General features: G+C 40.9%; 2 protein-coding genes across 4 annotated transcripts in view; one reads left to right on the top strand and one right to left on the bottom strand.

The window, feature by feature from the left end:
* Nucleotides 1–12902, top strand: part of fndc1 (fibronectin type III domain containing 1) — a 44062-nt gene extending 31160 nt beyond the window's left edge. Inside the window, exons 16-21 of the mRNA XM_086190230.1 lie at nt 946–1054; nt 7133–7212; nt 7479–7508; nt 8861–9022; nt 10399–10521; nt 11947–12902. Coding sequence (XP_086046356.1) covers nt 946–1054; nt 7133–7212; nt 7479–7508; nt 8861–9022; nt 10399–10521; nt 11947–12062 — 620 coding nt within the window. The 3' untranslated portion in view covers nt 12063–12902. The remainder of the gene's footprint in view (nt 1–945; nt 1055–7132; nt 7213–7478; nt 7509–8860; nt 9023–10398; nt 10522–11946) is intronic.
* Nucleotides 12903–20100: 7198 nt separating this feature from the next.
* LOC147242902 (putative ATP-dependent RNA helicase DHX57) lies at nt 20101–24143 on the bottom strand. 3 transcript variants are annotated; one of them, XM_086189905.1, is made up of 8 exons: nt 24041–24143; nt 23496–23740; nt 23275–23397; nt 23122–23206; nt 22864–23001; nt 22635–22709; nt 22440–22544; nt 20101–20229 (listed from the first exon to the last, which is right to left on the bottom strand). In XM_086189905.1, exons 4-8 carry the CDS (start codon nt 23182–23184, stop codon nt 20176–20178), a joined length of 435 nt encoding a protein of 144 aa, XP_086046031.1. In that variant the 5' UTR covers nt 23185–23206; nt 23275–23397; nt 23496–23740; nt 24041–24143; the 3' UTR covers nt 20101–20175. The 3 variants fall into 3 exon arrangements, with proteins under 3 accessions (XP_086046031.1, XP_086046033.1, XP_086046032.1); XM_086189907.1 differs by having other exon boundaries at nt 23290–23397; XM_086189906.1 differs by lacking the exons at nt 23496–23740; nt 24041–24143 and having other exon boundaries at nt 23275–23422.
* Between the last annotated feature and the right edge of the window lie 3726 nt (nt 24144–27869).

Below are 27869 nucleotides of genomic sequence, written 5' to 3'. Positions count from 1 at the left end.
CACAATTCCAGAAACTAACTGCTGTATAGTAAAGGAAGTTTTTCTGTAGAAAGTCAATGAAAAGTAATCAGAAATGTCAACTTCTAGTTATTTGAACACCTCATGTGCATTAATACGGACCCTTGAATAAACTGTAGTGTTGAAAACTAAATACAGTAGACTTTTTTTATATAACACAAGTGTGCAGAGCCAATCTCAAGACACTGTTTTAGTTATTAGGCTATGTTTTTATAACCATACCTTATGAGTTATGGGTCGCAGCTTTCAAAAAAAGTGGGTTGTTAGTACATGTACTCAAGAGATGTTGTTAGTTCAAACCTGAAAGCAACCTCTGGTTAAATTTATTTGTGGAGAAACAGGACCAATGCATACGTAGCTAAAGTAGTGAAAGAAAGAAAACTGACGACGGAAGAGTCTAAATACTATCAAACCAAGAGATTGCATGAAAACCTGAAACAAAACAAAGAAAATGAAGAAACATTTCCCTCTCCCCGTGTCAGCAGCCAGCTGTGTTGGTGTGGCTCCAGTAAAAATAGACCCCCTCCACCCACCCTTCCCTTTCTAAAATCCAACAGAAACAGTTGGTAGTTTGATGTGCTGCAGTGCTGGTTTCCATAGATTTACAGTGAACTCGAAGGGGTGCGTGACCTCAAGGTTGCTAACCGGATTCGAAAGATTAGTCTACGTGACTGAGGGGAAGAAGAAAACAGACGCAAAGACAGACTTGTTGGATGAGAGTCAGCAGAAGCTACAGAAACTGCCAGAGAAGCAGGTTGAGATATGTGGGAGACGAGCTTCTCTCACTGGATGATTGACGGCACATGGTTCAAATACGTTAGGAGACAAGGATCATTAGACAATCAGCTCCCATTAGAACAGAACATTTGTATGATGTAGTTTAGGAGGCATTTTACATTGGATATGTCTTGATTTTGTTCCATCTAGGCTACATGGTCCACAGCGCTTCCTACGATGATGTCCTCAACAATCGATGGTCCTCCAGAGCGTCCAGTGGGACACACCTGGCTGTGGAGAATCTCAAACCCAACTCCAGGTAACACCTTGTGCCATTGTATCTTACACAAATATAACCCTAAACTGAACATCAACTTGGGATTTTAACTATTTTCTCATACTTGTTTTGTGTTGAAACCCAAATTGAGGCAAATGTGTTATGCAGTGCAATGAGGTAACATTCGAAGTCAGTCAGTCAGTGCTTAGTTTGTAAATCATAAGGTGCCGGAACGCAAAGTACATATGACAGCTCAGGGTTTAGAGAAGGGCACAGGTCCAGGAACATATCCAGAAAACATGTTGAAAACAACATACAAGTGCCCACATGCCATGCTGTGGGACTTACAAGCCTCAATTTCAAATAATATCCATGGTATACATGTTATGACGATAATTTTCAATTATTTTAGGCGACTCTCGACAGCACAGGCAAATGCCCACATCACCACAGGTGGGGCTTACAGTCTGCAGTCAGCAATTCATTTCTAACTTGTAAAACAAACCAAAAAAAGAGCTCACAATAATCGCACAAATCTTCCATTATCATTACGGTATTTAAAGATTGGCACGGCGGCCTATTATTAGACAGTATGCTCACCATTTAGTTGTCCAAATCACCCCACATCACGTTAGACCCGGCTTGGCTAGCTGGAGGAGAACCTGGCTGGCTGGAGGAGAACCTGGCTGGCTGTGGCGCGCTAGCCTCCTGCTGTGGCGGCGCTAGCCTCCTGCAGCAGCCGATATTGATCGTCAACACGACCGCTGCGGCTGCCCTCGTCGCCGCTTGTGGAGGCTTTTCTGACTCGTTATGAAGCGTCATGCAACTGTTCCTTCTTTTTGAAAAAAGACAGCGAATTTTACTGTCTTTTTGACACGTTGGCGTTAAAATAGGGACTGTTTTTTCCTCTCTGCTTGCTCCTCAGATGCGGCAACTTTCAAGTTTTTGTTGGTTAGTATTTTCTGTGCCAGGGGCGTGGTTTGTCGGCGTCAGCGCATCATCAGATCTCCGATTCTTTCAAATGACGTTGAATCTTAATAAACAACATGAAATTCTTAGGATTTGTTCTGTAAATTAATATATGCACATTATTATTTAATTTTAAACATTTTTTAAAAAGTTTTTATACGTTTTTTTGTTTTTTTGTGTTTTTAATACGACAGGTACCGGATCTGCCCAAATAAGTACCGGAACACAGAGAGGCCAAAATTTAGAGGTGCAGGATCTTGTTCCGGCAGGATTTATGTGAATTTGTGGAAACATGCAAAAATCATGGTGCAAAATGATACTAATCAATTTGAAGTTTAAATACCTGCATTCCCTCTTTAAAAGATTAAAGTGCACATTTATAGGCGCAGTACAACAATAGCAGTATCCCTCCTCTCATTTCTGAAAGAGAACACTCAGATTCCTGTTGTCCAGGGGCGAACGTAACAATCCTGTGGCCATGATTTGTGCCAGTAATGCAAATAAAAACAAATGATCCTGCAGCCAAAATCAAGCGAGTTAAATGAGGTGAAGATTCACTTCAATTTTGGTGTGAACACCGCTTTCATAACCTTCCTCATTACTCAAACAAATGCTTATTTAACCTCTTCAATGATCCGGTCCTTTTTTCTTTTCTCACTCTCATTACAATGAATTGTCTGCAATCACAAGAGATAATAGTAAGCTCCAAAAGAAACTGGTTGTCATGTAAACAAGTCTGAAAAATACCAGAGAAATGTGTCTCTGTGTCTGAAAAAAAAAAAAACACTGCAAATAAGGTCTGCTTTTCTTTTCTTTCTCTAGAGCATTAAAAGTCGACAGGGAAATTTGTGTTTGATTTCTTCTTAATTGTCATTCCCTCTAAATGGGAATTAGGAGAATTATTTTTTTTTCTGATTATACAAAGAAAAAAAGATTTTGTTTTCCCCTGTGAATGGCTGATTTGTCACAGTTTCATCTTCATCTCATACTTGCAAATTGCCAAAAAAAACAAAAAATTTGGACGTACATTCGCTCAGTTACAAGTTCCTGTGACCGGAGCGTAATTCTTATTATGAGGTTTCTGCTTCAGGTGCAGGTGCTTTGGCTTTGGCTTTACACTGTTTATTTCTATTGGCCATTGTTACTCTATTATCCAACCATCACTTCATGCGCAAAATATGCATGCTGCATCCATCTTTGTAAATCATATTCATTTATATGTGCCTGTGTTTATGAGGTAATATGTTGCCAATTATGACATCAAACCAGTTTTGACAACAATCCAGAAAGAAAGAGTTGGATTTTGAGCCGAAGCCTTGACAATCAAAATGACTTTAGCTGATTTTCGAATAGATTATTTGACTCCTAGACATGTTTACTCTGGCGAGCCTTCGTTAATCTTGTGTGAATTGTCGTCCTGACAGGAGAAGAACCTTACGACATGTTCTACGTTCAAGTTTAACGGGAGAGTGGTCCTACAATCCAACCAAATATCCACAAATTAGATCCATTGAGAATAACTCGTTGTTATAGTGAAGTAAGGGAATAACAGACTTGATGGAATGGTTGAATGTATACAGCTCTGCCACTGAAGGGTTTAAAAAGAAAAGGACACATTTCAAGACAGAATTTGATTTATTTAATGTTAGATGTTCAACCGTTGAACCTGGAATACTTGCACAAAAAGGTTGATGAAAAACGCAAAATTTGGAATAAAACTATCAGCCTCGTAATATCTTCATGGTCCCTCGAGATGGTTTTTACATTTAAAAAGGAAAAAAAAAGGACAGAGCATAAAACGGGTAATGGAAACCTCCGTATCTTTAACTCATTTGACTGACCAGCTGTACCAGCATGTCAACATGTCCAATACTAAATGGTTCTTTCGAGAAATCACAATTTGTTCAACTGAAAGTGCGATGATCACTTCTCCTTCTACTCAGCCATGTATAAATATATCACCATCTTTCCTAGTTTATTCTCTCCAAACCAGTTTGATGGAAACGCTCCTAATTCACACTTCTGGACAATTTGGACATGCGGGGTTATGCTGCACGTCCAAATTTTATTTAAAATTCTGATGACATTTTAAATGCTAACTCAATTATTGAATCAGGACAGACAAGGAGCACTTAACCTGTATTTGAGGAAGGACTTAACTCATTTATCTTGACGGAAAAAAGAAAAAAACAGAAACTGGTGTTCCTTTTTCCGTGGTTCTTCTGACGAGGGGGCTGCATTTGCAATCTCCCATGTGGTCGCTACATCGATGAAGGCAGCAGTCAGATTTAGCTCTTCAGTCAGTGGCGGCTTCTCTGGTCACGACATCACCGGAGTAATTAAAGCCACAGAAGTCCCTGCTGCCCTCATACATCTCATAAGCTTTTTTATTATTATTAGGCCTTTATAGGACAGCGACACCAAAAAATTCTCCTCTTAACCCTAAATCCTCCCATCACTGGGCTCCCTCAAGAGGCTCTCGTCACTCTTATTAGTCAAATCTACTGAAGAGTCCTGTTACTCTGTAACTTGAGCGAAAGCCCTGGATGAAATTAGCCACGCCGGCTGGCTTCAAACTGCCTATGTAAGAATAGGCAATGATTTCCTGTTGACAAGCTTTGTTATTAGCTCATCGTTACTTGACACGAGATGCTGTCTTCAACTTCTCTGTGTAGAATCAAGCGGTGCCAGCTCAGCCTCAATTCTCAGAAAGTCTTCCTTTCTGAAGGTCTTGATCCATGTGTTCTTGCCTCCACCCCCTCTGTGAAATCTCTGAGGTCTTGACGAGTCTTCAGTACTACGTCTTAGATCTTCATTCGGAATCTCCTTGTTGCGGAACGCTGCCTTCAACTTTTCGCTCTCACTTTGTCTCGTCTGTCTAAAAGACAACTTGACAAAGACGGTGTGATGGAGGATCTTTTTTCTGATGCCTTCAGGTTCTCCGTCTGACTGACGGATTAGAAACAAGTAAACTCGGCACCCTTATCTTTCCCCTCCTGTTTCTCTTTCCTTAGTCTCATTTTTCTCCTAGAGATTTATCTCCACGAGCAGAAGGGGTCGAGGCCAGTTCTTCCTGCAGCCTATAAAAAAGAAAAAAAAAAACTAGAAAAGCCTCTGACTTGCAGCGTGAGTGCACTCACTGCATGTGAGCAACATACTTGTGTGCGTACGCTCAACGTATCGTATGATATAGAGGGCAAAATAAAGTCATCAGAGACCGGTAGACAAGCTACAACAGTAAAATTATATATCATGTGGCTACTTTATATATTTTCCTCCATATTTGTTTCTGTATTTCTTTTGAAGTCACAAGCTGTTCATCACTGATGTAAAACTGCTGCTGTGACGCTGGAGCAGACGTCATGCATTCGTGATGTGACTGTAGTCACTGAGCACTCTAATGTTTTGGTTTATCTCAACATTTTAAGTTTAATTTGAAAATATTTCCCCAAAGTTGTTCCAGAAGAATTTTATAAGGAGAATGAGACTGATATTGTACACATGTTAGGTGACAGTGACCTCTGACCTTTGAGCTTTGACCACAAAAATCTTTTCAGCTCATCCTTGAATCCCTTTGGGGAAAAACAACAAACCTTTAGCCGTGCCAGAGATATTGTATAAACAAAAAATGGGCCAGATATCCCTTAAACACAATGCCTCTTGTCTATGATATAAGGAGTGTGCGTAACGGGTTTCCATGGCAACCATAGTCTATACATGAGTATCTCCTGTGGCTACAGATGATAATGGGGTGGGTTGTGAGACAATGTTAGCATTTCCATTGCTTGAGTTCAGAAAAACCCACACACACACTCACACACACACACACACACACACACACACACACACACGCACGTAAGCAGGCACATACTTCTATGCAAACACTCACGTGTGGATCCATGGGTGGTTCTGCTCATTAGATTGAGTCGTGACGTGATGTCATGTCATTATATTGTGCTGTTTGATACAGCAAACAATCAATGAGTGGTTTTGCTGATAATTAAAACAATAAGTTGCAGCAGCCTGCACCTCATGGAGTTCCCCTGCTGCTCTCTGATTGGACAACCTTTCTGGGTGAGCTTTACTGAGGCTTGTTGGGAATTTAAAGCCTGCTCGGTTTTCCACTTTTCTTTTGAATCACACATCAGTGTCATTTTGAGGAGCGTGTAATACGGCCAGGCTTAAAATTGGTCTGTAACTGTTGCCACATCTGATGAGAGGACATTAAAAGTTGTGTTCTGACAGACATTGACACGTTTCTTTTTTTTTCTTCTTTTTTTTTAATATTTCAAATGGCTAGCGTAATATTTTTCAGTCTCTTCTTTGTTTTTATATGCTGGTTCAAATTTACTTTTTTCCACCTCCAGTTAATTCTTTTATGACATCATCTCTCTGCAACTGCTTTGCGCTCTCTCTCTCTCTCTCTCTCCCTCTCTCTCTCTCTCTCTCTCTCTCCCCCTCTCTCTCTCTCTCCCTCTCTCTCTCTCTCTCTCTCTCTTTCTGTCTCTCTCTCTCTCTTTCTCTGGTGGTGATACGTACTGTATATTTTGGTCACTGTTGTCATGTGGAGATTGGATCCAGGCCTCCTGGCTGACTGTGTGGTGAAGGTTTGTGTCTAGAAATTGATAGACCATGAACTTACTATGTGTGACCTTGCAGAGTGGAGCAGAACGTACACACACACACACACACACGCACGCAATGCTGCATGACTGTATACGCACAAACACGTCTTCCATCTGCTGTGGAAAAGTTTGCAGACTCTTAAAGTTGTCACGAGTGGTGTTGTTTTTAATCTGATAGGATCTTCTAATTCCTCCACCACCTGAGGACACAGTGAGCTCACCGAGAGCTTGCGTCGTATTGAAATTTATCTTTTGAGGTCTTTTCTCTTTCAGTCCTCTCTTTCAACACTCATTATCCCATTAGCCTCTCCCTCTCCTCCTCTATCTATTCATCTCCTCATGTCTCTTTTTCCTCACTCCCTCCTTTGCCAAATCATATGCTCACGCTTTTGGTTTCTATATAAAACAGACGACCCTTAAATCAGTCGCCTGCTACAGTCATTAACATTCTCCTCACCTCCACCCAGCCACATCACCGCTTTAACTCCTAAATCTCTCTTTAAATCCTTGTCTTGTTTTCATACAGGTACTACTTCAAAGTCCAGGCCAAGAATGTGTTTGGTTTGGGACCAGTCAGCGACACGCTCACCTATGTCACGGAATCAGGTGATAAACTTATCGACTTGTGTCAAACTGAATCGTTATTTTTCTGATGTACCAAAAAAAATGTGTTCAGAAATGTCCTGCTGAGTTTATTGCAAGTTAAGCTCTTTGAATGTAAAACCATCCTAGGATCAGTGGAGTAGGCTAACAGATGTACGCTACATTAGATGCACAGTCACATTCCAATAATCAGGTGAATACATCAGACTCGCTGTCTGTCTTTGCACTTTTGCTCCCTGGTGAAATAAGCAAATTCTTTCTTTTTTCAGATGATCCTCTCCTCATTGAAAGACCACCTGGTAAGCCCATACACTCCACCGAGCAGCTCTAATTTAAGATGATGTATCGAAGCCTCAGGCTTTTAATGAGAGTCATCCTTCAAAATGACGAGATATTGTTTTGAGTGATTGTTGTTTGTTTTTTTTGTCCTCCTTCGAAAAAAGTAATTTCCCTCTTCCATGTTGTCACAAAATCTAGCTGAAATAAATGAGATAACGCGTGCTGATGAACACTGTTGTTGATGTGATAGGTGTTGTCACTAGAGGAGCATTAAGCTGATTCATTCACCAGGTGTGCAGCAGAAGGAGACAAAAAAAGACGAAGGAAAACATTTTTAAAATGTCTCAAATCAAAAGTATGAGTATGTTTATTAAAAGTTGATACACTAGAATCTTTCCGTAAGCAGGAGCCAGACAAGAGACATTTATTATTTTATTGTTTCAGACAGTCACTAATAACTGCCATTTGAATACAGTGGCATAAAATCGAGAACAAAAAGGTAAATACTGCAGAACAAGAGCCCACAAGATTACATAAAAGTGCACCAGCTAAAAAACTCAAGGATATGTAAAAATGGGCAAGATTCGTCTCCTCGGTGCAGCAGAATCCGTCTCTTCGTGTATGCGATGATTTAAGTCTGTGTCCATTTAATACAGTAACATTTTGAAGACACGGGATCTTGGTTTTTCCGGAAGTAATCATCCTCATCCTCTCTCACAAAGTCGGCTATGATCAGCTCTTTATGATGGACATCAAAAGTTTGGTTTTGTTAGCCAAATTTGCAACAGGGCTGCACTATCAAGAAAGTAGTTACAGCTAGGTGTTTAAGTCTAAAATTACAATATATCATGATTTTGAATTGTTAATTTGTAACAAATGCTATATACAGCCCTATTTATATTAATGTGGGTAGAAACCATTCGGGAAAAAAGTATATTTGTTGTCTTTTTATGGATTATGTTAATGCCTCCCATCCACTAGCATTCATTGTGCTCAGCCAACTAGCAGCAAGCTAGTCACTGTGGGTCTCAGCTCCCCCCAGCACACACATATGTCTGGCTCTGGGAACGTTGGCAAATAAGCATATTTCCCAAAAAGTTGGTGCATTTTCACTCAGAAATCCATCCACACATCAAAAATGCATAAAATCTGGGAGATAAAACGCTAATTCTGCCTTTTTATATAATGATACGCTAGTTGATGACCTTATGTTTGATTTTCATGGCTTCATTTCACAAATATAATTCCTTTAAATCACTTTCATCTTCATCTCTCACGCACCATTTTATGTTTCTTCTCACTGGCCCCTGATGACCTCCCCCTCCCCCTCCTCCTCCTCCTCCTCCTCCTCTTCTTCTTCTCTGCTCCTCAGGTGGCGAGCCAATCTGGATCCCCTTTTCCTTCAAGTATAACTCAGCCCACTCCACCTGTAAGGGCAGTCAGTTTGTCAAGCGCACATGGTACAGGAAGTTTGTGGGCGTGGTTTTGTGTAACTCTCTGCGATACAAGATCTTCATGGGAGATGGCCTGAGAGGTAATGTATCATATGACTTCTGTGTTTGAACAGTAACCGTCGGCATGTCTTCCAGCTGCTGCTGCCAACATCTGCATTCCAGCAACGGATTAAAAACAAATGATAGGTTTCAGAGCAATAAAAATACTGCACCACAAGCAGCCTATAACATCCGTCTTTGGTTATTTGACTATTTTTTCCTTTTTCTTCACAAAAGTAAAGGACCACTTTCCAGCTGTGCCAGTTGAAAGTGGGTCATAATGTAATCAGCAGGTCAGCACGCCAACAAAGACCACGACGAAGAATTCCCCCACATAAGCATAGCAGTAACAATAGGAGTAGCACCTGCACTAAAGGAGACCGACAACTAGCTTGATAGCTCACCTTTTATGCACAGTGACATTCCAACCTTGAAGAGCATCACTAGCTGCCTGTTGCTTCGCTGAGTTGTCACCCCTGCCGAGGTGATATAAACCCTTTTACCCAGGCTTTTCAACATGAGAATAATATGCCAATATTCCAACTCACCATCTCTGTTAGAGTACACACAGCTGCTACAAGAGGGACAGGTAGTTTCACCGCCGAGCCAACATTAACAGCGGCGAAGCAGCAGAACAGCTTATTCAAAATGCGGCTGCGCTTACACCTCTATCGCGGAACGTTGATTCACACAATCGCATTGTTTGGTTCTGTATTTAAAGAAAAAAGCAAAGCACAATAACAGCGGTGTAAAATGCAAGTTAGCATACCTAGCTAGCAAGCTGAACAGGTTTTTGACCCCAAGTTGAGCACACAAGGGAGTCTTTTAACTTTATTTCACTCCCAAAGTAAAAGGAGTTGTTGCCTCTGAAGGCTCATTTCATATCAAGGGTAATGCCAGGATACAAACTGTTAACAGTGGTGTTAATGTGTAACACAGACTCACTCCATCCACTTACTAACTCCAATAACATGACTAAAGAAGCCTCTCAACATTTTAGCCACAAAAACAAACATATTAGCAGCTGCTGATATGATTCTTAGAATCATAGCCCATAATCCTGATACGAAATGCAAAAAAATTACCAAATACTATTTACACAAACAGCCTTAACCGGTGGAATTATTATTCCTAAACTGATACTGAGGAATCCAAGCATGAGGAATCCAACAGTAGCTTAGCATTTTAGCATGAGGAATCCAACAGTAGCTTAGCATTTTAGCATGAGGAATCCAACAGTAGCTTGGCATTTAGAGCATGAGGAATCCAACAGTAGTTTAGCATTATAGCACACAACTGCTGGAGATTCAAGATGCCCCCCCCAATTTGAAAACAACAAAGTCAGAAATACAATGTTCTGGTTTCAAACTCTTAAATATATAAACATACTGTATATTTACCCCCCTTTCCTCTACAGAGCCCTTCTACAGTATAGGAGACACATTTGGACAGGGAGAGGACCATTGCCAGTTTGTGGACTCCTACAGGGACGGCAGGACAGGACCGGCTTACCTCTCCAATCATCTGCCTTCAGCTCAAGGTAAACAACAACAGATTTTACACGCGGCACATTCGTGATTGTGATCATTTGGTCCTAATTTATGATTTTCTTCAATGTGATCTGTTTCTCCGGCTCTTTAATGGACCAGCTGCATCGTGTCTATGAATATAAAGGCAGAGTATTGCTGCAATGAATATTAAAGTTAGAGTTAAATGACCTACTTTAGGTTTTGCGTGTTAACATTAATCCCACATGCTTTTTATGAACGTATCATACCATGTCTTAAATTATTGGCAGTTACTAGTATCAGGTCATATAAGTTCATAAGTAAATTTCAAATTTTCTTCTTTTTTTGTAGAAGTTATATTCGTTTTTTGCGTTAGTATTTTAAAGGATATTTGACACCAGAGTCAAACAGTAGATGTGAAAAATGACAAATAACCATATTGAAAATATTTTTTAAACAACTTCCAATTTTGAATTTAGTCATCGCCCTCTGGGTTCAATTTCCCGGCATCACATCTTGTGAATCCAAACATACTCTGGGTTGAATTATATTTAACATTTCTGCAATTGTCACCAAATGCCACATGAAAACCAAAACCATAAACGTTTAGTCCTTGTCTTGACATTTGGGACTTTGACTTTTGTCGTAGCAACAAAACAAACAAAGTAGAATAGAATAGAATGGAATGAAAGCGAATTGAATTGTCTATTGAATTTGACTCACCGAATACGTGAAACAACACAAAAGCAAACAAACACACAGTAAGAACAGAAGGAAAAATAAGCGAGACTTGGGCCAGTTACACATTGAATAACAGTTCATATCTGTGGCTCAGAACTTATAAGTCATTCTACTGAAGGAGCACTGACAGACGAAGGACTGCTTAAACCACATTTTTAGTTTCAAGAAGGATTCTGTATTGCCTTTCAGAGCTCAAAGGACTAAATTAGCTGAAGAAAGGATGGGAACTATCCTCCCTCCCCCTGCAAAGAGTTGAGACAAGAACCCTCGCCAACCACTATTCTGGCCACAGATACGATTCTGGACAGTTAAGTCTTGAATCTACAGTTTAGGTGACCATACCAGGCAGAGCTCGAACAGATAAAACGCTCGACAATTGTTTTGTACACAAATCCGCTGGCTAACACTACAGCTTTCCTGAGGACATAGAATCACAATTAGCATCTCTCAAAAACTTTGTGGAGAAATTTAACCGGGAATCTAGAACTGTGCCAAGGTATTCCAAGTTTTTGATGTCTTGTTGGCCGTCAAAGGAAGCTGGCTCCGCTCTCAGATTTTTTTGGGGGGCAGAAAATTAGTTCCAGGATGATTTGTAGCTGACTTTAGAGGGATCAACTAGGCTCCTAATAGCTTAATGAAAAGTGCTACGTAATATATTCTCAAATTTGTACAGGATTTTGATAGATTTCTAAGATTGTTTATCTTTTCCACCACAGGATTTTACCGCGCTTACAGACAGGAGCCTGTTACATTTGGAGTTATCGGCAGACGTACAGCCCACCCATTCGTTGGCTGGTATGAATGCGGGGTGCCCATCCCTGGGAAGTGGTAACACATGGGAGGATGAGATGTTGTTACCAAGGGCAACCATTCAGCACCCTGCAGCAGGCTCTCTCACCTTCACTGGTCCTGCCCAGAAAAAAAACAGACTTTAGCCTGCCCCCCCCCCCCAAAAAAAAAAGACACCACTACAAATTAACAACAGGAAGAGAATATAGTACTTTTTAACAAGTCAAGTGTATATCATTACAGTGCACATTTTAAATAAAGCAGTCTGTATATGAGGGGAAAAAAAGAGAAGCATGTGTGCTCTTGCTTAGTGTATCGAAGAAAGTGTCCTTGAATTAGCACCAACTATCCCAGAGACGATGTTATTTATCTCATCAGAATGCACACACACGCACACACACACACACACACACACACACACACACACACACACACACACACACACACACACACACACACAGAGTCATTGCAGTGACATTGGACCAAAGCACAATCATGGGCACTAAAAGGTGTGTATAGGTCTGTTCATTTTCAATCATGAGATTATTTCATTATGTATTAGCTACTTTTTTTGTTTGTGTGTTGTTGTGGGGTTGTTTTTTTTTTTTTTTTTTAAATGTCATACTGTTTTGTATTATACCCTTTTTCATCATCAGATTTTCATTTAACTGTCGCTGTGTTAAGTTTTGTATGTATACAGACAAAGAATAAAAGGTCGACTATTTGCTCAGGAACTGGGAGAGACTGAATAAAGGCGTGATGGAAACCACAGTCATCCAAAAACATGAATCATATCATATTCTCCTCGCACTGCCACATTCTTCTCCACATGTGATCCACTTAATCAAGCTAATGGAAGACTTGAGTAGCAACTGTTTGATTCAGCCAGTTGGAGCAGTGTGTATATATATATATATATATATGTATGTGTGTGTGTGTGTGTGTGTATATATAAATATAAATATATATATAAATAGATGCTACTCAAGTCTTCCATATGTATATTTGCATGACATATTGCAGGCAGATGAGAGTGTGAAAGAGATAAAATCATATTTAAGTGGCAGTAAAGTGAGTAAGGCATATTTGTAATCCACTTGATATAGTATAGTCTGACTTGGATTAAATCTTCTGTGTAAGATGTGGAAAAAGGTCCAGCAGAGATTTCCAGAATCACTTAGTATTTGTTAATTCGACTCCCTCGTAGGGCTTTGTCCTCATGTTTCACGTACTTAGATAAAATCTTTCACAAGCGGAACATTGTTTCTATTTTATTCCCAAAAACGAATTAGGGAATTTCAATTGTTTACATTTAATAAAATAAGCGATTAAACGTTTAAAAATTTTTTTTTTTAATTTTAAAAGCCATGATTGATGAAAGCTGCAATAACCCTGAATGAGAGGAAAAACTGAGTCGTTTCTTTTTTTATATGTATAAACAGCGCTTCGTGTTTTAGATCTCAGAGATTAAGTTTGTAGCCGTGGGACTGATGGCTCCTTCCAGACATTTCTCAGCTGTCAGTCTGAACATGGAGAGTATAAATGACATCCAGTAGCTGTCAGGCTGTTGGTTTTCAACACTGTATTCCCTCAATAATCGCCATCATTCTTCTATCGTGAGCAGCCTGGAGGGTTCGCCATCATAGATCCATAAATCAGCAAGGCACCTAATCCTGCATATTCCCATGTGAGTTACATTTCATTCATGATACTGCAGGTTTTGTTTTTTTTGTTTTTTAAGCGCAATCCAAGGGTTCTCCTGCTGTGCGTTGATGCGGCAGTCAGATTTTTAATAGGTGAAGGAGAGATTAGATATTTCCCCGGGGCTATGATGGCGAGATAATGGTTGTTTTCAGAGTGATTGTAGACTAATTTGTCAAAATTTAAGATGTCAGATTTCAAACATATTTTCCAGGTATGCTCTTTGTGTGTGTGTGTGTGTGTGTGTGTGTGTGTGTGTGTGTGTGTGCGTGTTTGTGTGTGAGAAAAACTTCACTTTGCCTCGAGTTATTTTCACTGGCAGCAGGTTGCGCCAGCTTTTGACCTGATTGAAGAATAATGGCTTTTGATTCAAAATCTCTATCAAGGGAGCCGCGCTGTGCTCTGAGACCAGAGATGGACACCGAAAATACACAACGAATATATAAATCTTGTGGTTATGAACAGGAGAAAGCACAAAAAAAAGGAGAAGAAAAGAGGAGGACAAACACACATTGAAGGCTACCACATCTGCTACAGATGTTAGAGGGGGATTAAGTCTTTGGCTCCCCGCTAACTTTGATTTGTTTGTATGCATGTGTGTCCCGCTCAGAAACACTGAGTGCTGTCAAGAAGAAGAAGAAGAAGAAAATATACAAGCAAGAAAGAAAGACGAGTCTAAATATGCAGCTCTCAAACTTCTAATTAAGTCATTTTTTAACAGCCGTTTCATCATCGAAGAATAAAAAAACACAATGATTCACACACAAACACACACACAAAAAGGACTCTCGACCTTGTAAAATTAAAACCATCCCTTGTAATTAAGGGTGATGTCATCGAAAGTTTTAGGAAAACTGGACACAGTGAAGGCTAACATGATGGCAAGAAGAGGAACATGTGCATCCTTTTGGCGGTCTCTTAAGTTATCTGTCAATTCTTTTGACTCCCGCCGTAACCCTGCGCTTGATTTGGTGCAACAACAAAAACCTCCACCCCCCCCCCCCCCCGATATCTGCCGCTCTCTCGCTTGATGATGTCAGTGGTGTTAAAATGTAAAGCAAGTTTTAAACTGGTTTAAACCAGTCTCAAACATCAAACAACAAGGGTGAGGAGATTGGCTGTTTTCATGTAGTCATGCTGAATTGCTGTAACTTCAGATGATTTACAGAACGCAGGCCCCGAAGACACCGTGTGTGCATTTTCCCAGGCAGAAGGAAGCAGGAGGAAAGTTTTTACTTCGAGGCTTGTACTTAAGGGAATTACGGCTGACTCTGCGGCAGGAGAATAATGATAATGATAAGACTGATGATAACGCGCTTTAATTTAGTAGCGTTTTTAAAAGAACTCAGGCACCTTACTGAGAACAACAGAACACTTTGAGAAAAAAAGGTCATAAAAATACATTAAAAACAAGGTTCACGCATTCAAATCAGTTCTAAAGAGGTGGGTTTGAATATTGCAGGATTGTTGCAGTCTTTGCCGGTGTGTGTGTGTGTGTGTGTGTGTGTGTGTGTGTGTGTGTGTGTGTGTGTGTGTGTGTGTGTGTGTGTGTGTGATCTTGTACTTGCTACATATTGAGGACTAGAATACGTATTTAACCAACAGAGTGAGGACATTTTAGCCGGTCCTCACATCTTCAAAGGGATGTTTGAAGGTCAAGACTAGGTTTTAGGGTCGGGGTTAGAATCAGGTTCTGGTCAGGTTTAGGGTCAGGTTTAGGGTCAGGCAGTCAGTTGAGATGGTTAGGGTTAGGGTGAGGGGCTAGGGAATGTATTACATTATTGAAAGTCCTCACAAAGATATAAGTACAAGGATGTGTGTGGGTGTGGATGGGCAGGGTACAATGGTACTAAGAGGAGGTTTGCAATATCAAGTAGAGAAGGAGCATTTTCATCATAACAACCAAAAAAAAAAAAAATGGATTCAAACCAGATTCTGAATGGTTTTCATCTTTGAAAGGTGTGAAATATGCCTCTTCAGGGCGATGTCACCAAAGATATGTAACCACAACCACATGAAGTGCTGGTGGTGGCATTTCAAAATCAACTTAATTGTCCCATAAGGAAAATTTGTCTTGAGAAATCTTCAACTCAGCTGTAATCACACAATACAACACACACATACACATTTTGGGAGTGGCGTTCACAGACATGAGAGACAGTCCAGCACTAAATGTAAGACCAGAGTCTACAGATGATTTGGACTTTCTGTTATTGCACGGCCTTTATAATTATAATGGCACAGTAGGTAAAGGGGGAAAAAATTGAATAAAATGTCACTGTTGGAAGTTTGTAGCAGGTATGAAAACAATGGAAATCAATCCTCATTCTTTTTATGTGCTGGGTGGAGGTGCCTGCCAATTAGGAGGCATTTAACACTCCATTACGAAGTAACTTGCTAAAATGTAATAAATTTCACTTCATTATGAAAAAACTAATTTTGTAATTAACAGCTTGAACTCAGCCTGGGATAAATTTCTCGGCATTTTACAGTAAATTGTGACATATCGCAGTGGTTACGGTTGCAAAATGCGAGAATTGCACTTTGTTTTTGATGAAAATGATAATGATACAGGGCATTATGTAATAACCAACCAAAATATAGTCATATTTTTAACAATTAAGCTAAATTAAACTTGCCAAGTGTTAAATTAGATCCACCCACCGCAGAAATGTAGCTGGGAGAGAGGTGTTCGAGTCCCAGTTACAAGCCAACCTTTCACCACTGTCATTAGTCCAGCTCATAATGTTTTCCTAACCTTAACCCAAGTGATTTTTGGGGGGGGGGCAAAACTTAACCAGAACCTTAACTTTAAGGACAATTTGATACATAAAACATTATTCCTCTACGGTGAATGGGATTTCAAGAAGCTGTTATAAATGAATAATGATAAAATAACGTTTTCTGCGCTACACAACAACAGTGTAACCTCCGCCCAGCGCTGTGTTCCTGAACCAAGGATTTAATTGATCCACCACAACCAAGTTTCCAGCGACCAGTTTCCATGATGCTGGCAAGTCTTTTTAACAGATGTTATGACATCACCACATCATGCAGTAGGTTGTGGTCATTTTTGTGGCAATTTCATGTACTTCTGTGAAATCTGGCTGATCTCTTCATTGTATTTGTGTGTGCAGTTCTAGGAGGTATACTTTACTGTCATTACCATAAAATTATGACTACAGCTTATATTTTATGCTAGCTTTCTATGACTTTATTGAAAAGTGGCTAAAAAAAATAGGTAAATGTGACAATATCGTATTGTTACAATTATTAGTCCTATTTAGTTGCTAATAGATAAATTAAAAATAGATATATATAGTATTAAAAATAAGTTCTTTCCCTCGCTTTCATAACAATTGCATGTGAAAGCCAGATGGTCAAGATCTTTTCCCGACGAGGGGGTGGTACTCATGGGAAAAAGGATCATCATTCCAGGAAACAATATCACTTATGTCCATGGAGGCTACTTAAATCATCACCAAAATATAAGTTGAAAAATATAAAGTTCATTGGAGCTTCTTTTAATCACGCATCCAATTTTTTTTTTTTTTGGGGGTGCGCCGGTGTTCATCTTGGCATGGTGGTCTTGGATGGTCCCCGTGGAAAAAAAAATGTGGCTGCGCACACCAGAGAAGTGGACAGAAGTTTGGCAAAGCCACATGAAGGATCGCTGATGTTATTGTCGATTTCTCTTCTCATAAAGCAGACTCTCATAGTGATTCTGTTCCACGTTAGGATTTGTTGCATCTACTTCGATCCGGCTCAGATAAAAACTGACATAAGAAAAGGGGAAGATAAAATGTTGATCGCCATCAACTTTTTATGCAAAAACGCGCGCGCGCGCACACACACACACACACACACACACACTACCTCCTAAATTAGTCTAAAAATGTTGAAGTTCAGCTCTGCCAAGCAAACACGGTGACATTCATTTGTGATGACATGGCACTAAACCATCACGTCAGCTATTTTTTCCAGCTTGTGTCAGACCCGCTGTAATAGTTTTTATGCACTGAAGTGAAAGTCAAGGTCTGTGTAAAAAAAAAAAAAAAAACCAACGCAAATCTTTTACATCAAATAGGGGCAGAAACTCTTGATTGATTGAATCCAGGTCCAGCTGACGCTCCACAAACCAGATTTTTCATTATAAATTTCGGTTTCTTTCAGGTGTGACTGTGTAAATGCGCACATTTGAATAGAACACATTCTAACAAGAACACTAAAATCTCATGAGACAAACGTGTGGCGGTAAAGAATGCAAGACCTCTAACTGTTTTCCACATGATACTTTTTGGTTACTTTTTTTTTTTTTGATAGAAGTGGGTCACGCTGTTTGGGCTGGAAAAAGTTAGACTTCATTCTAGAGAGCTTAAATCATTGCAGTTGAAGGGTGAAGAGAGAAAGCAAAACAGAGGGCTAAGAAGAGTTGAGGAACACAATATTATTCCTGTTTTATTTCCTATATTCAATATAATTCCAATTGCTCATGAGAGCTAATAGGCAGTGTTTATTTTGCGCATGTCAGCCTGTTTATTCTTCCTATGTCCTATCATGAAAAGTTAATACAGGTCATGTTTGTGTCCACCCATAAAATTTATAGTTCCTTTCAGCTCTGTTTTGTTCTCCCAAAGATGAAGAACAGGACCGGCCCCCTCAATCCAGGGGCCCAAAGCAGGAAAAGTTTTGGGGTCCTGCCTCGCAGTGGATAGACAGGGAATACTCAAAATAGTTTACAATTATCCAATGTAGTCTTATGAAACATTTGTATATCTTTAAAAAAGTGTTGCATAATTCGTCAAGCACAGGTTTTCGAATCCCTGCGGTGACGATGTCAAATAAAACGCTGGACGTTCAGAGACAGCCACAAATCTCCAGATGACTCTTCTGGCTGCTGACATGCAAGTAATAGAACATTATTTAATAGGTAGAAGCTCCACGAGTGAATGAATACAGCCTGATGCATTTTGACTCAGCAGCAGGATTTATTAGTACCCCCCCCCCCCCCTCCATTTTTGTTTGACTGTCTGCAAGTTTACACAGAAACTATCAGGCTTAGTTGCACCAAATGTGCAGGAGGGGTGGATACTGGCCAGCCCGTTCGATTTGGGAGCAGATCTGTCATAGTGCCACCTGGTGGCCACAGGCAATAACATGGTTACTTTACACCTTGACGCACTCCCTCTAGCAGGTCAACTGCATCTATCTAAAATTTGGCAAGAAAAGCCTTTAGACCCTGGTGATGATACTGTTGAGACTACATTTTCGGTTAGCAATGCTACCGTGGTGAGGACGCCAAATTTGATATTTTACCATCAAACAGCTAATTGTAATAACTGGATTCCATTCAAGCTGTCGCGGTGGACGGTAGAGCCAGACCCCAACGCAGAAAGGGAAGCAGGCAGAACTTCATAAAACTCCAAAAATGCATTTTGTTACATAAAACAAAAGCTTTGCTGGAAACTGAACTGGAAAACTTAAAAAAAAAAAAAAACAAAACAAAACACCAGAGGGCAAACTGGGGAGACAACAAACAGGCAGCAAGACAAGCGGGCAGATAGAAGAAAACAGAACAGACAAAGTGACAAAGACAAACACGAGAATGTGATCTTCAACACATATTCTGCTAATCACGCAACAAGAAACAGGTGAGAGGACACGAGCGCGTGAAAGGAGGTGGTAGGGCAACCAACAGCGGGAGCACAGCTGTGACTGACAGGACTGATAAACTGACAAGACACAGGTGAGACTAAAAAAAGGGGCGAAAACAGACAGGAAGTAACACAGGTGTGCGCATAAGAGAAGTGAACTTCAAAATAAAACATAACATATTGCAAAGACTGAAAATAAGGAATCCGTGGTGACGCAAATTTAAGAGTCCAAAAATCAAAGCACAAAAGAAATTATTGGAATAAACTCAAAAATGGCCGCATTCAAGACAGAACCGTTGAGTGACCTAAGCGTAATTTGATATGCATCAAAGTTCTGCTGTGTTGTCTTCACATTACACACAGCAAAAGCAGATATTTTAGTGTGTGCTCTCTAGCGCCACCTAGTATTGCAGTGAACCCGGTGGCGGCATCCTCAAGTGCCCTTTTAAAGAACTCAGCGTTGGTTCATGTCTTGGTTTTTGTTCCCAAAAATTACATCCTTGCAATTCCTTTTACGTTATACTCCATTATCATTCCACCGGAGTTCAAATAAAAGTACGACTCTAAAATTCTTAACATGCTAGACTGCTCTACGGTGACTCAAAGCTTATTAAACTGCTTGGGTCTTGGTCAGTTGCTAGTGAGATTAAGACCACAATTCCTGGTAATTTAGTGTCTCCTCAGCAGGAGTGGATTGTACAAACAGGAGCCAGAAACAAAACACAGGCTGGAGGCTTTATTTTATTCTTAATTTTATTATTCTCTGAGATCATTGTAAAAGTCAAACATGAAATCATTCAATTATATCATCCTTTTGGTGCACCAGTGTTGTCTGGAATCCAATCCCAGGAACCTCTGCAAGGGGCAATGAGAGGTCAGAATCAAAGACATGGTCATCTTTTTAGATTATGAGTTTTGTTGCGTAAATGTAAGAGTAAGGGTTACACGGAGAAAGAAAAACTCTGAAAAATGAAAGATGAACTTTAATGTTGCACGGTCGTCTGTGTCATCGCAGGAGGAAGACATAGCGACGGGGGACTTTGAATACGTTATCCCCTCTATTCATGACATTAAATGCTGTTTAAGTCCTGAAACTTGGCTCCTTCCCTGGAAACATTCACTCTACTTGCCTTTAAAAAAAAAGTCAACGCAATCTGTTCCTGCACACACACACACACACACACACACACACACACACACACACACACACACACACACACACACACTCAAAAAAGGTATTCCACAATCTATGGCAGTAAAATAAGGAAATATTTTCAAGGCAAATGCCTCTCAAGGTAATTAGGTCAGGTTAACAGAGTGCTGCTACAAATCCCCAATCTGTCAGCAGCTAAATTCATTTCATGTCATGGAGACTAAAATGACTTTTTATGATGGAAACAAACCTGGAAAAACACAGACGATTAGGAGCGTCATTAACTTGGGGAGAAGGTGGTGTTTTCTTACACTTAAGCATTGACGCTGACCTTTCGTCTGTGACTGTGTGAGGTCCAATGCGCATTTAACATCTCCCATCAATCACTGCGCGCCGCACCTTCAGAACACATTCTCTCGATAAACAGCTGCGCGCGTGTAAATACAAAGCGCACTTTCACGACGCTCCGTCTCATTATCTAATCACATCGGCACCATATTGTTGTTTTAGTAGCTCGTAAACCGCAAAGACAGAGAAAAGGATTGTGGGTTTGTGGGCTTGCTACACTGCTTAAAGTCAGCTCATATAGATCTGATAAAGAGGCCGTGAAACCCCAAAGAAGACCGTTTTGAGACACTGTGATCGATTAATGAGGTTCCAAACCTCCAGGACAGTGCCAAGACAGAGAGGCACATCTGCTCTTCTCATCTCTCTACAACGCACCTTCCTGCTCCTCCAAGTGTGTTCTTATTTTGGCAGCACAAACCTACAACCACTGTGGTCGCTGACTGACTGACTGAGTGGACAAGTTGAAATGTGTCTGAGTGGAGTTTTCTCCAACGTCCGCCAGGGTTGATACAGCATGTGGGAAGAAGAGAGTTGCGCTTTTACATTTTTTTTTTCACACGAAGCGGCTCCAAAGTGTGGAATATTGGTAAAGGTAAGGGAAATGTTTCTAGAGGAAGGAACCTGTTGTTTCCTGTAAGAAGTCCATCCATCCATTTCCTAGAACCGCTTAGCGGTATTGTAATTGAATCAATAAAGGTGAGCTGATATTTTGGTAAACGGTGGTGGGTACCTTGGGTAAAGGAGTTTATTTAAAGGCTCTCTACTCTTGGAGAAACATCCTTTTAAACCAATTTTGATACACAAATCAAACTTCTTAAAAGCTGACATTACTGAACCACTACAGATGAACATACAATACCCAGGAATACACGATGGACCCCACGACAAACTTGCTAATAATTTGTCCACATTGTGGTTCCCAAGCCATGTACAAGGTTTCATCTGGTCTTGTTAAAACACAGTATGATCAAGTACACCTTTGACTTTTGAATTATACTGGAATCGTCATGATTGTTATCGTCATTTCATTTCCATACTTAGAGACTTAGTGATACTTGTATTTTTTATTTTTATTTTTAAGGAAAACTGCAAATTTCGCAGCTCATTCTATTTCAGTTGCTCTGAGGTTAGTTGACGCGAAAGGTATTTTCATGGAAAATCACACAATTCAGTTTTCCATTACTCTAAGGTCATGTGACTCCAAATCAATACGAGATATTATTAATTGACAGGACAAATAAGACAAAGATCTTCTTGATAATTTGCCATTATTGATCGAACGTTTTGTGATTACATGAAAAGAGGGGGCAACAAAACGAATCAGCCGTCATCCAGTGACATTAGAAACTGCCCGTTTTGAAGCTCCACATTGGTCCTCCCGCCTCCAAAGAGCATCAGGGCGTATGCAGAAACTTGGCTGCGCTCCCTGATAAACACCCGACTGCTCCTCACTTTCTCGTATTACATCAAGTAATTGCAGTTGTTGTCAGGAGAGGCCCAAGGTTGGTGACAGTTCAAAGTTGTTCCATATTTAGCTTCACTTCCTCTAGCTTATTCAACTCACCCCAGACGTCACAGATGGGGGGTGAAGGTTGTCGCAGCCGTCACTCTTGGTCATGAACCGCATGTCTTTCATTTTTCCGCTGCTCAACGGGAACGGGGCTTGGACCTGGTACGGCACACGTAGGGATATCAAACAGGAGACGGCTGAATATCGATTATCGCTCTACTCCGACAGTGAGAGACAACAAATACACACCTGCACCACATTTGGGGAAAGGGCAGCACAGAGGACGGCTGATAGAAGTGGGATGTTGTTGGCGTGTAAATTGGCCTGGAAAGAAACACAAGAGATTAATCCAGAGAAAGAACTAACTGCTGAATTTGGAGACTAGGGACTTGACTTGGACTGGCAACAAAGGGAATGCTGTAAAGCTGATGTGTTACCATGAATGTGAAGTATTACGGTGCATGTGTGAGGGAGTTACCTCTGTGCCAGTTGCCTCCAGCACACCGTCGGATCCTGCAAAGCCCATCCTCTCAATGTTCCTGGCCCTCAGTCCTCCTTCAATAAAACCGATGTCTGAAAGCAGCTCTGCAAACTGCCTCTTTACACTGGAGATCTCCTGCACACAAAACAGGGAAGACGTCTTACAATATCAAAAAAAAAACTGAACTGCTCCATTACTTAATTGTTGCGTTTGCAGGTGAAGCTTAATACTGAGTGAGGAAGTGAAATTAAAAACCTGTAAGGCTACACAAAGACAGGAAGTTCTTCTTGCAGTACTGCTGGCTGGCCAGGTTGCCATCCTTTGCAGCACCGCACCATTCCTGAAAGAGAGGTGAACCCAGTGAAAAAGCCATGTTGACATAGTTTCTCTTCCAGAAAGGTACACTACCTGGCAGGACTGTACCAAGGTCAGATGGTCACTAATCAAAAGCACAGCTTCTTGTCATTGGCTTCCTGATGTTTATCCCATGGACACACCCGCCCATCGTCCACAGCACAGCATAACTGGTTGCTGTATCAACGGTAAAACAAGTTAAGGTCAGTGCACAGTGATAGGAAAGAGTCATCCAATCAGATCAGATGAAGGCGGTACACTTGTTCTCCAATCACCTTTGTATCGGACCGCCAGCTCCTCCAGGCTGAGCTCTTGGTCGGGGATGGAGTTGTCAGCGTAGTTCTTTTTAGGGAAAGCCCTGGACTTCCTCCTATTGTCCCTCCCTTCATCCTCTTGGCCTCCTTGATACGCAGCTTAACACATCCTAACACATTCATACAGGTCAAAAGTTTAAAAGTTACTCACCTGGTTTTAGAGATAATATCTTCCAAGAAATACTGCTCCACGGGGAAGGTACGTCCTGGAATGAGCGATGATATGAGAGGGTGATGATATTCACTGAGAGGGTGATAAAACTAGCAGAGTATCAGCAGGTTCTACTTAAAACAGGGACTACATGGGATTTATTCCCAGGAATGTGGACTGCAGGGCAGTCAAAGAAATACTGGGAGAAGAGTTTGGTGTTGAGAGTGGCCCTCATCAGAATCATCTTCAGGTCTGACCTCTCAAAAATCGGGTTTTTGAGGACCAGCGACAGGAAGTCATTCATTTAATTACAGCACGCGTTGTAGCATATCTCCGTGATGTGAATAAATCTCACCTCTCCTCCGTGCGCTCGTGCACCTCGTCCACGATGACGTGTGTGACGCCTTTCAGGTCTGCCTCGTTCTCCAGACGTCACAGTAACACGCCCGTGGTACAATAAAGCAGTCTGGTGGCCGGCGTCTGACAGAAATGATTTCAGAGAGAAGGATATTTGCATAAACTGAGCCAAGTACATGAATAAATTATTTCAAAATTAAAGTTTCGCATGCTCTGAGATGGTGAGAGTATATTATTCGGACACATTTCGATGCTATCGACGAAATTCTTCAAGTTCAAAGCCCATGAAAAAAACAGGCACTGCTTTACTTTCATTTTATTTCCATGTTGAGAGAACAGCTTGTATCTGTTTTGGCAAACAGATGTGGGGACATGTAACACGTGCTTTCCCCTGACACTCTCCAGACGGATCTGGTAGCCTACTGTGTTACCCCGACTCTCCTTACGCTCTTGGGCAACTCTCTGGGCCACAGGAATGCCAGAGATACGCCGTGGTTGTTTGCAGATTATGTTAGCAACCTGCTCTGCCGGTCCACTCAAAGAGGCATCCAGGATGAACTGAGGGCTCTGGGTGGTCTTCCCACTCCTGCACAGAGGACAGCAGTTAACATACAAAACACTACACCACTCATTTCCCTCTTAGTTTTAGTTTTGTGGATGTAATACTTTGTTGCACCCTGCTATTACAGGTGCTGCCTTCTGTGGGACTCACCCAGTCATCCCACTGATAACCTGATTGCACTTTAACTGGTCCAGGATGTTGTCCTTCGCGCTCCGTGCTGGCAGCGTCGTCCTCTCGCCCGGCAATGACCTGAAGTGTCTGGATGACTAAAGAACACCAGTGAGTTAGTGTGGAGCAAGATCATGAACATGGAAGTTGCTTTTCAGATATAAGGCTTATTACCTGATTGCATGCAAATGTTCTGCAGAGTTTCTTGTTCTCTTGGAGTACGTTGTCACGGCTAAAGTTTTGCTTTTTTGTCTGCTCCTTCTTCCGATTCCTGAGACAGGCAAGAGGAACTGCCACATGAGGTTCAGCAAACTTGGCAGCTGAATCCAAGTCACCGTGCAAGAGTCCTTTCACCCTTTCCACTGAGGGGTCGGTATAAAATCCTCTGAAGCAGACAAGATAATACGAGATCATATGGACATAAAAGCATTCAAATAAGACTTAACAATTAAACCGATTTCATGCACGTTTAGCACGATGTACTCACTGGATGTCGAGTGTTTGTACGTTAAACTGCATGTCCTCCAGTTTATCTTGGGTCTCCTCATCCACTGAGAACCACACCGGGGGGCATTATGTTCATATCTGCGTTGTAAGGATTTCTTTTCATCTCTGTGGACATAGACATTTAAATTACAGCTGACAACATTTAAGCAAAACCAGTCTTTGCTAGATAAGTTTTTAGCTAGCATGGCTTCTTAGCGGTTAGCAAACTCACAGAAATAAAGTAAATAAGCATTATTTTTCCCACGAGTTGCATCATTCCTTTAGAAAAAAGGGGAAAATATCAAAATTGGGAATGCGCAGCTTAACAAGATCTGAATGTTCAAACCTCGGTGCCAGATCAAGGGAATCATTTCTCCTGTATCAGTGCACTCATTTATCTGATGGCATGTTTTAAAGCACTTTGTCATATGCCAACTTACTCAAATGTTCTATTACTTCATTGTTATCCTCTGCAGCAGATACAAATACGTCATCGGAAAAGTCCATGCCAGTGACAGCCAAGGCCAGGAGCGCCTTCTCTTGATAATCAAAACACACTGTTGGCAGGGCACCTACCTTTGACACGTTTATTATTTCTGAACTCATTTTCCTCCATGTTAACTTTCCATTTAACTTCCCTGATATGACTTTATCATACCAAAACATTCCTGTACGATTGTGTGTGAAAATAAGGCTCAAGCTAATTTGAGTCTAATCTGTCGCTCTCATTATGTTTCACATTTGGTCCACTCACTTTTGACAAATACACTCATCATTTCGTTGTTATTTGTCAAGATCGCGTTCAAAAGCGGCCAACTGGCTAATTACACACACACACACTAAACGCTCATCTATCGTCTCTTCTTGAAATGAAAGAGAAGGGAGAGGTTCAGGCGAGAGCTCTGACATTTATCTCTGTATCTCTTTCCTGGTTCAGAGAACAAGCTGGGTTGGTGTGTTACCGCAGCTTCCCATAAGACATGATTTCAGATATGAATCACGGTTAGCTGCCAGGACATTGCACAGCAGTGTGTAGCCTCCCTGCTTTGAAGCTGGGTTTAGCAACTATGGAGAGCTATTAGAGTTGTAATCTCCTCCATCTGGATTGTAGTGAGGGTAACAGTCTACCACAAAAAGACCCCCAAAAAAATGATTGCCAGTGCCCAAAACCTGATTTCATTTACTGTGTTTCTTTGGAAATTTTGCGGTCTACAACAGTCACACCCCCCCCCCCCCCCCCCGCCTGCCCTTGGGAGAAATGTAATGCTCATATGCCTCTCTGACTGGAAATTGACCACTGAGACACATTTTTGATACTGTGCAGCCTCCTCCAGAAACCATTTGAGTTTTCTTTCGGATTTTATCTGAAGAGCTTGTTCTTTTGGAGGATAAACACTAGGAGAGAGACAACAGATCATTTGGAGAATTTAAAGATACATATTAATGAAAGTTCCATATATTCTGATCAAATAAGTTCTCATAATATTCATGAAACCTGTTGCTGTTGAGTTAATCACTCTCCATGTTACAGTAGACTAAGATTGTGGCGGCTTTCCTGTGCCGCTAGAAGGATAGACACCAGCCATGATGGCTTCTCCCGATTAACCTTCGGCTAACTTTTGGATGAATTGGGATAAATTCCTCATGCAGCCCCTCTAGACTGTTCTGGATGTTACAAAAGTTGTCAGATCCAAGTGGATTTTAATTTAAACACCATTTTACTGCTGCAACAGTAAAAACAGAGTAGCAGCATGTTGACAGTTGTTTGTAATAATCGTCTCTGCCAGTAGATGGAGACAAAAAGTGACGATTTATAACTTTAATCCCCGACAGGCCAGGCTCGATGGAGGGAGACATCTCTATGAGCTGAATTCAAGAAGTATTCGAACAGAGTCCGAAATTTGACAGCGATAAGACGGAGCAAAAAGCCAAAAAGAGACGAGATCACATCCAACATCTTCCTTTCTTCTGGGAAATCTTTCTTTATTATAATAAACACAAGCACCTGAGTCTGTATTTATTTGCCAGTCTTCACAAGCCCACCAGTGTTCATTCATTTTAAAATCCAAACAACAAAACATAGTGATTTTTTTGAATAGTGAGAAATGACATCAGGAAAGCAGGTCAAAATATAAACGCAGTAAACGCAGTTGTATAACGTAGAGCAGATAGAGCTCTGCATGCAAACTGCTTTTATTTTCCCTCTCTCTCTCTCTCTCTCTCTCTCTCTCTCTCTCTCTCTGTCTATCTCTCAGTTCATTGTGAGCAGAGCTGACACGGTGACTTATTTCTCTGTGCCATGTGTTCGACGAAGGTGGAATATGTGCGTTACCCTGTTGGAATTTCTCTCCACATGACTTCAGGCTATTGAACTCTATGATCCTTTAAAGTCAATCAAAAGTGCAAACATCTCTTTTGAGTAATTATTTTGCACCGCACAGGTAGAGCAGCAGAGCTAAAGACTCTTAACCTGACCGACTTTCTCGTGGCATTACCCTGCGTGTCAAAACTCATCTGGTGCTCCAGTTAAAACAAATGTGAGGAATTGTTAGCAAATGCTGTTTGACCTGCAGACACAATCTTGCCTTGGGCTTATTGAATTTGACATGTC

This window comes from Aulostomus chinensis, chromosome 20, assembly GCF_037954235.1.
Source record: "Aulostomus chinensis isolate RoL2024-O1b breed Wild chromosome 20, RoL_Achi_v1.0, whole genome shotgun sequence".
NCBI lineage: Eukaryota > Metazoa > Chordata > Actinopteri > Syngnathiformes > Aulostomidae > Aulostomus > Aulostomus chinensis.
The sequence above is the reverse complement of the archived record's forward strand: the minus strand, read 5'-3'. Positions and strand labels throughout refer to the sequence as shown.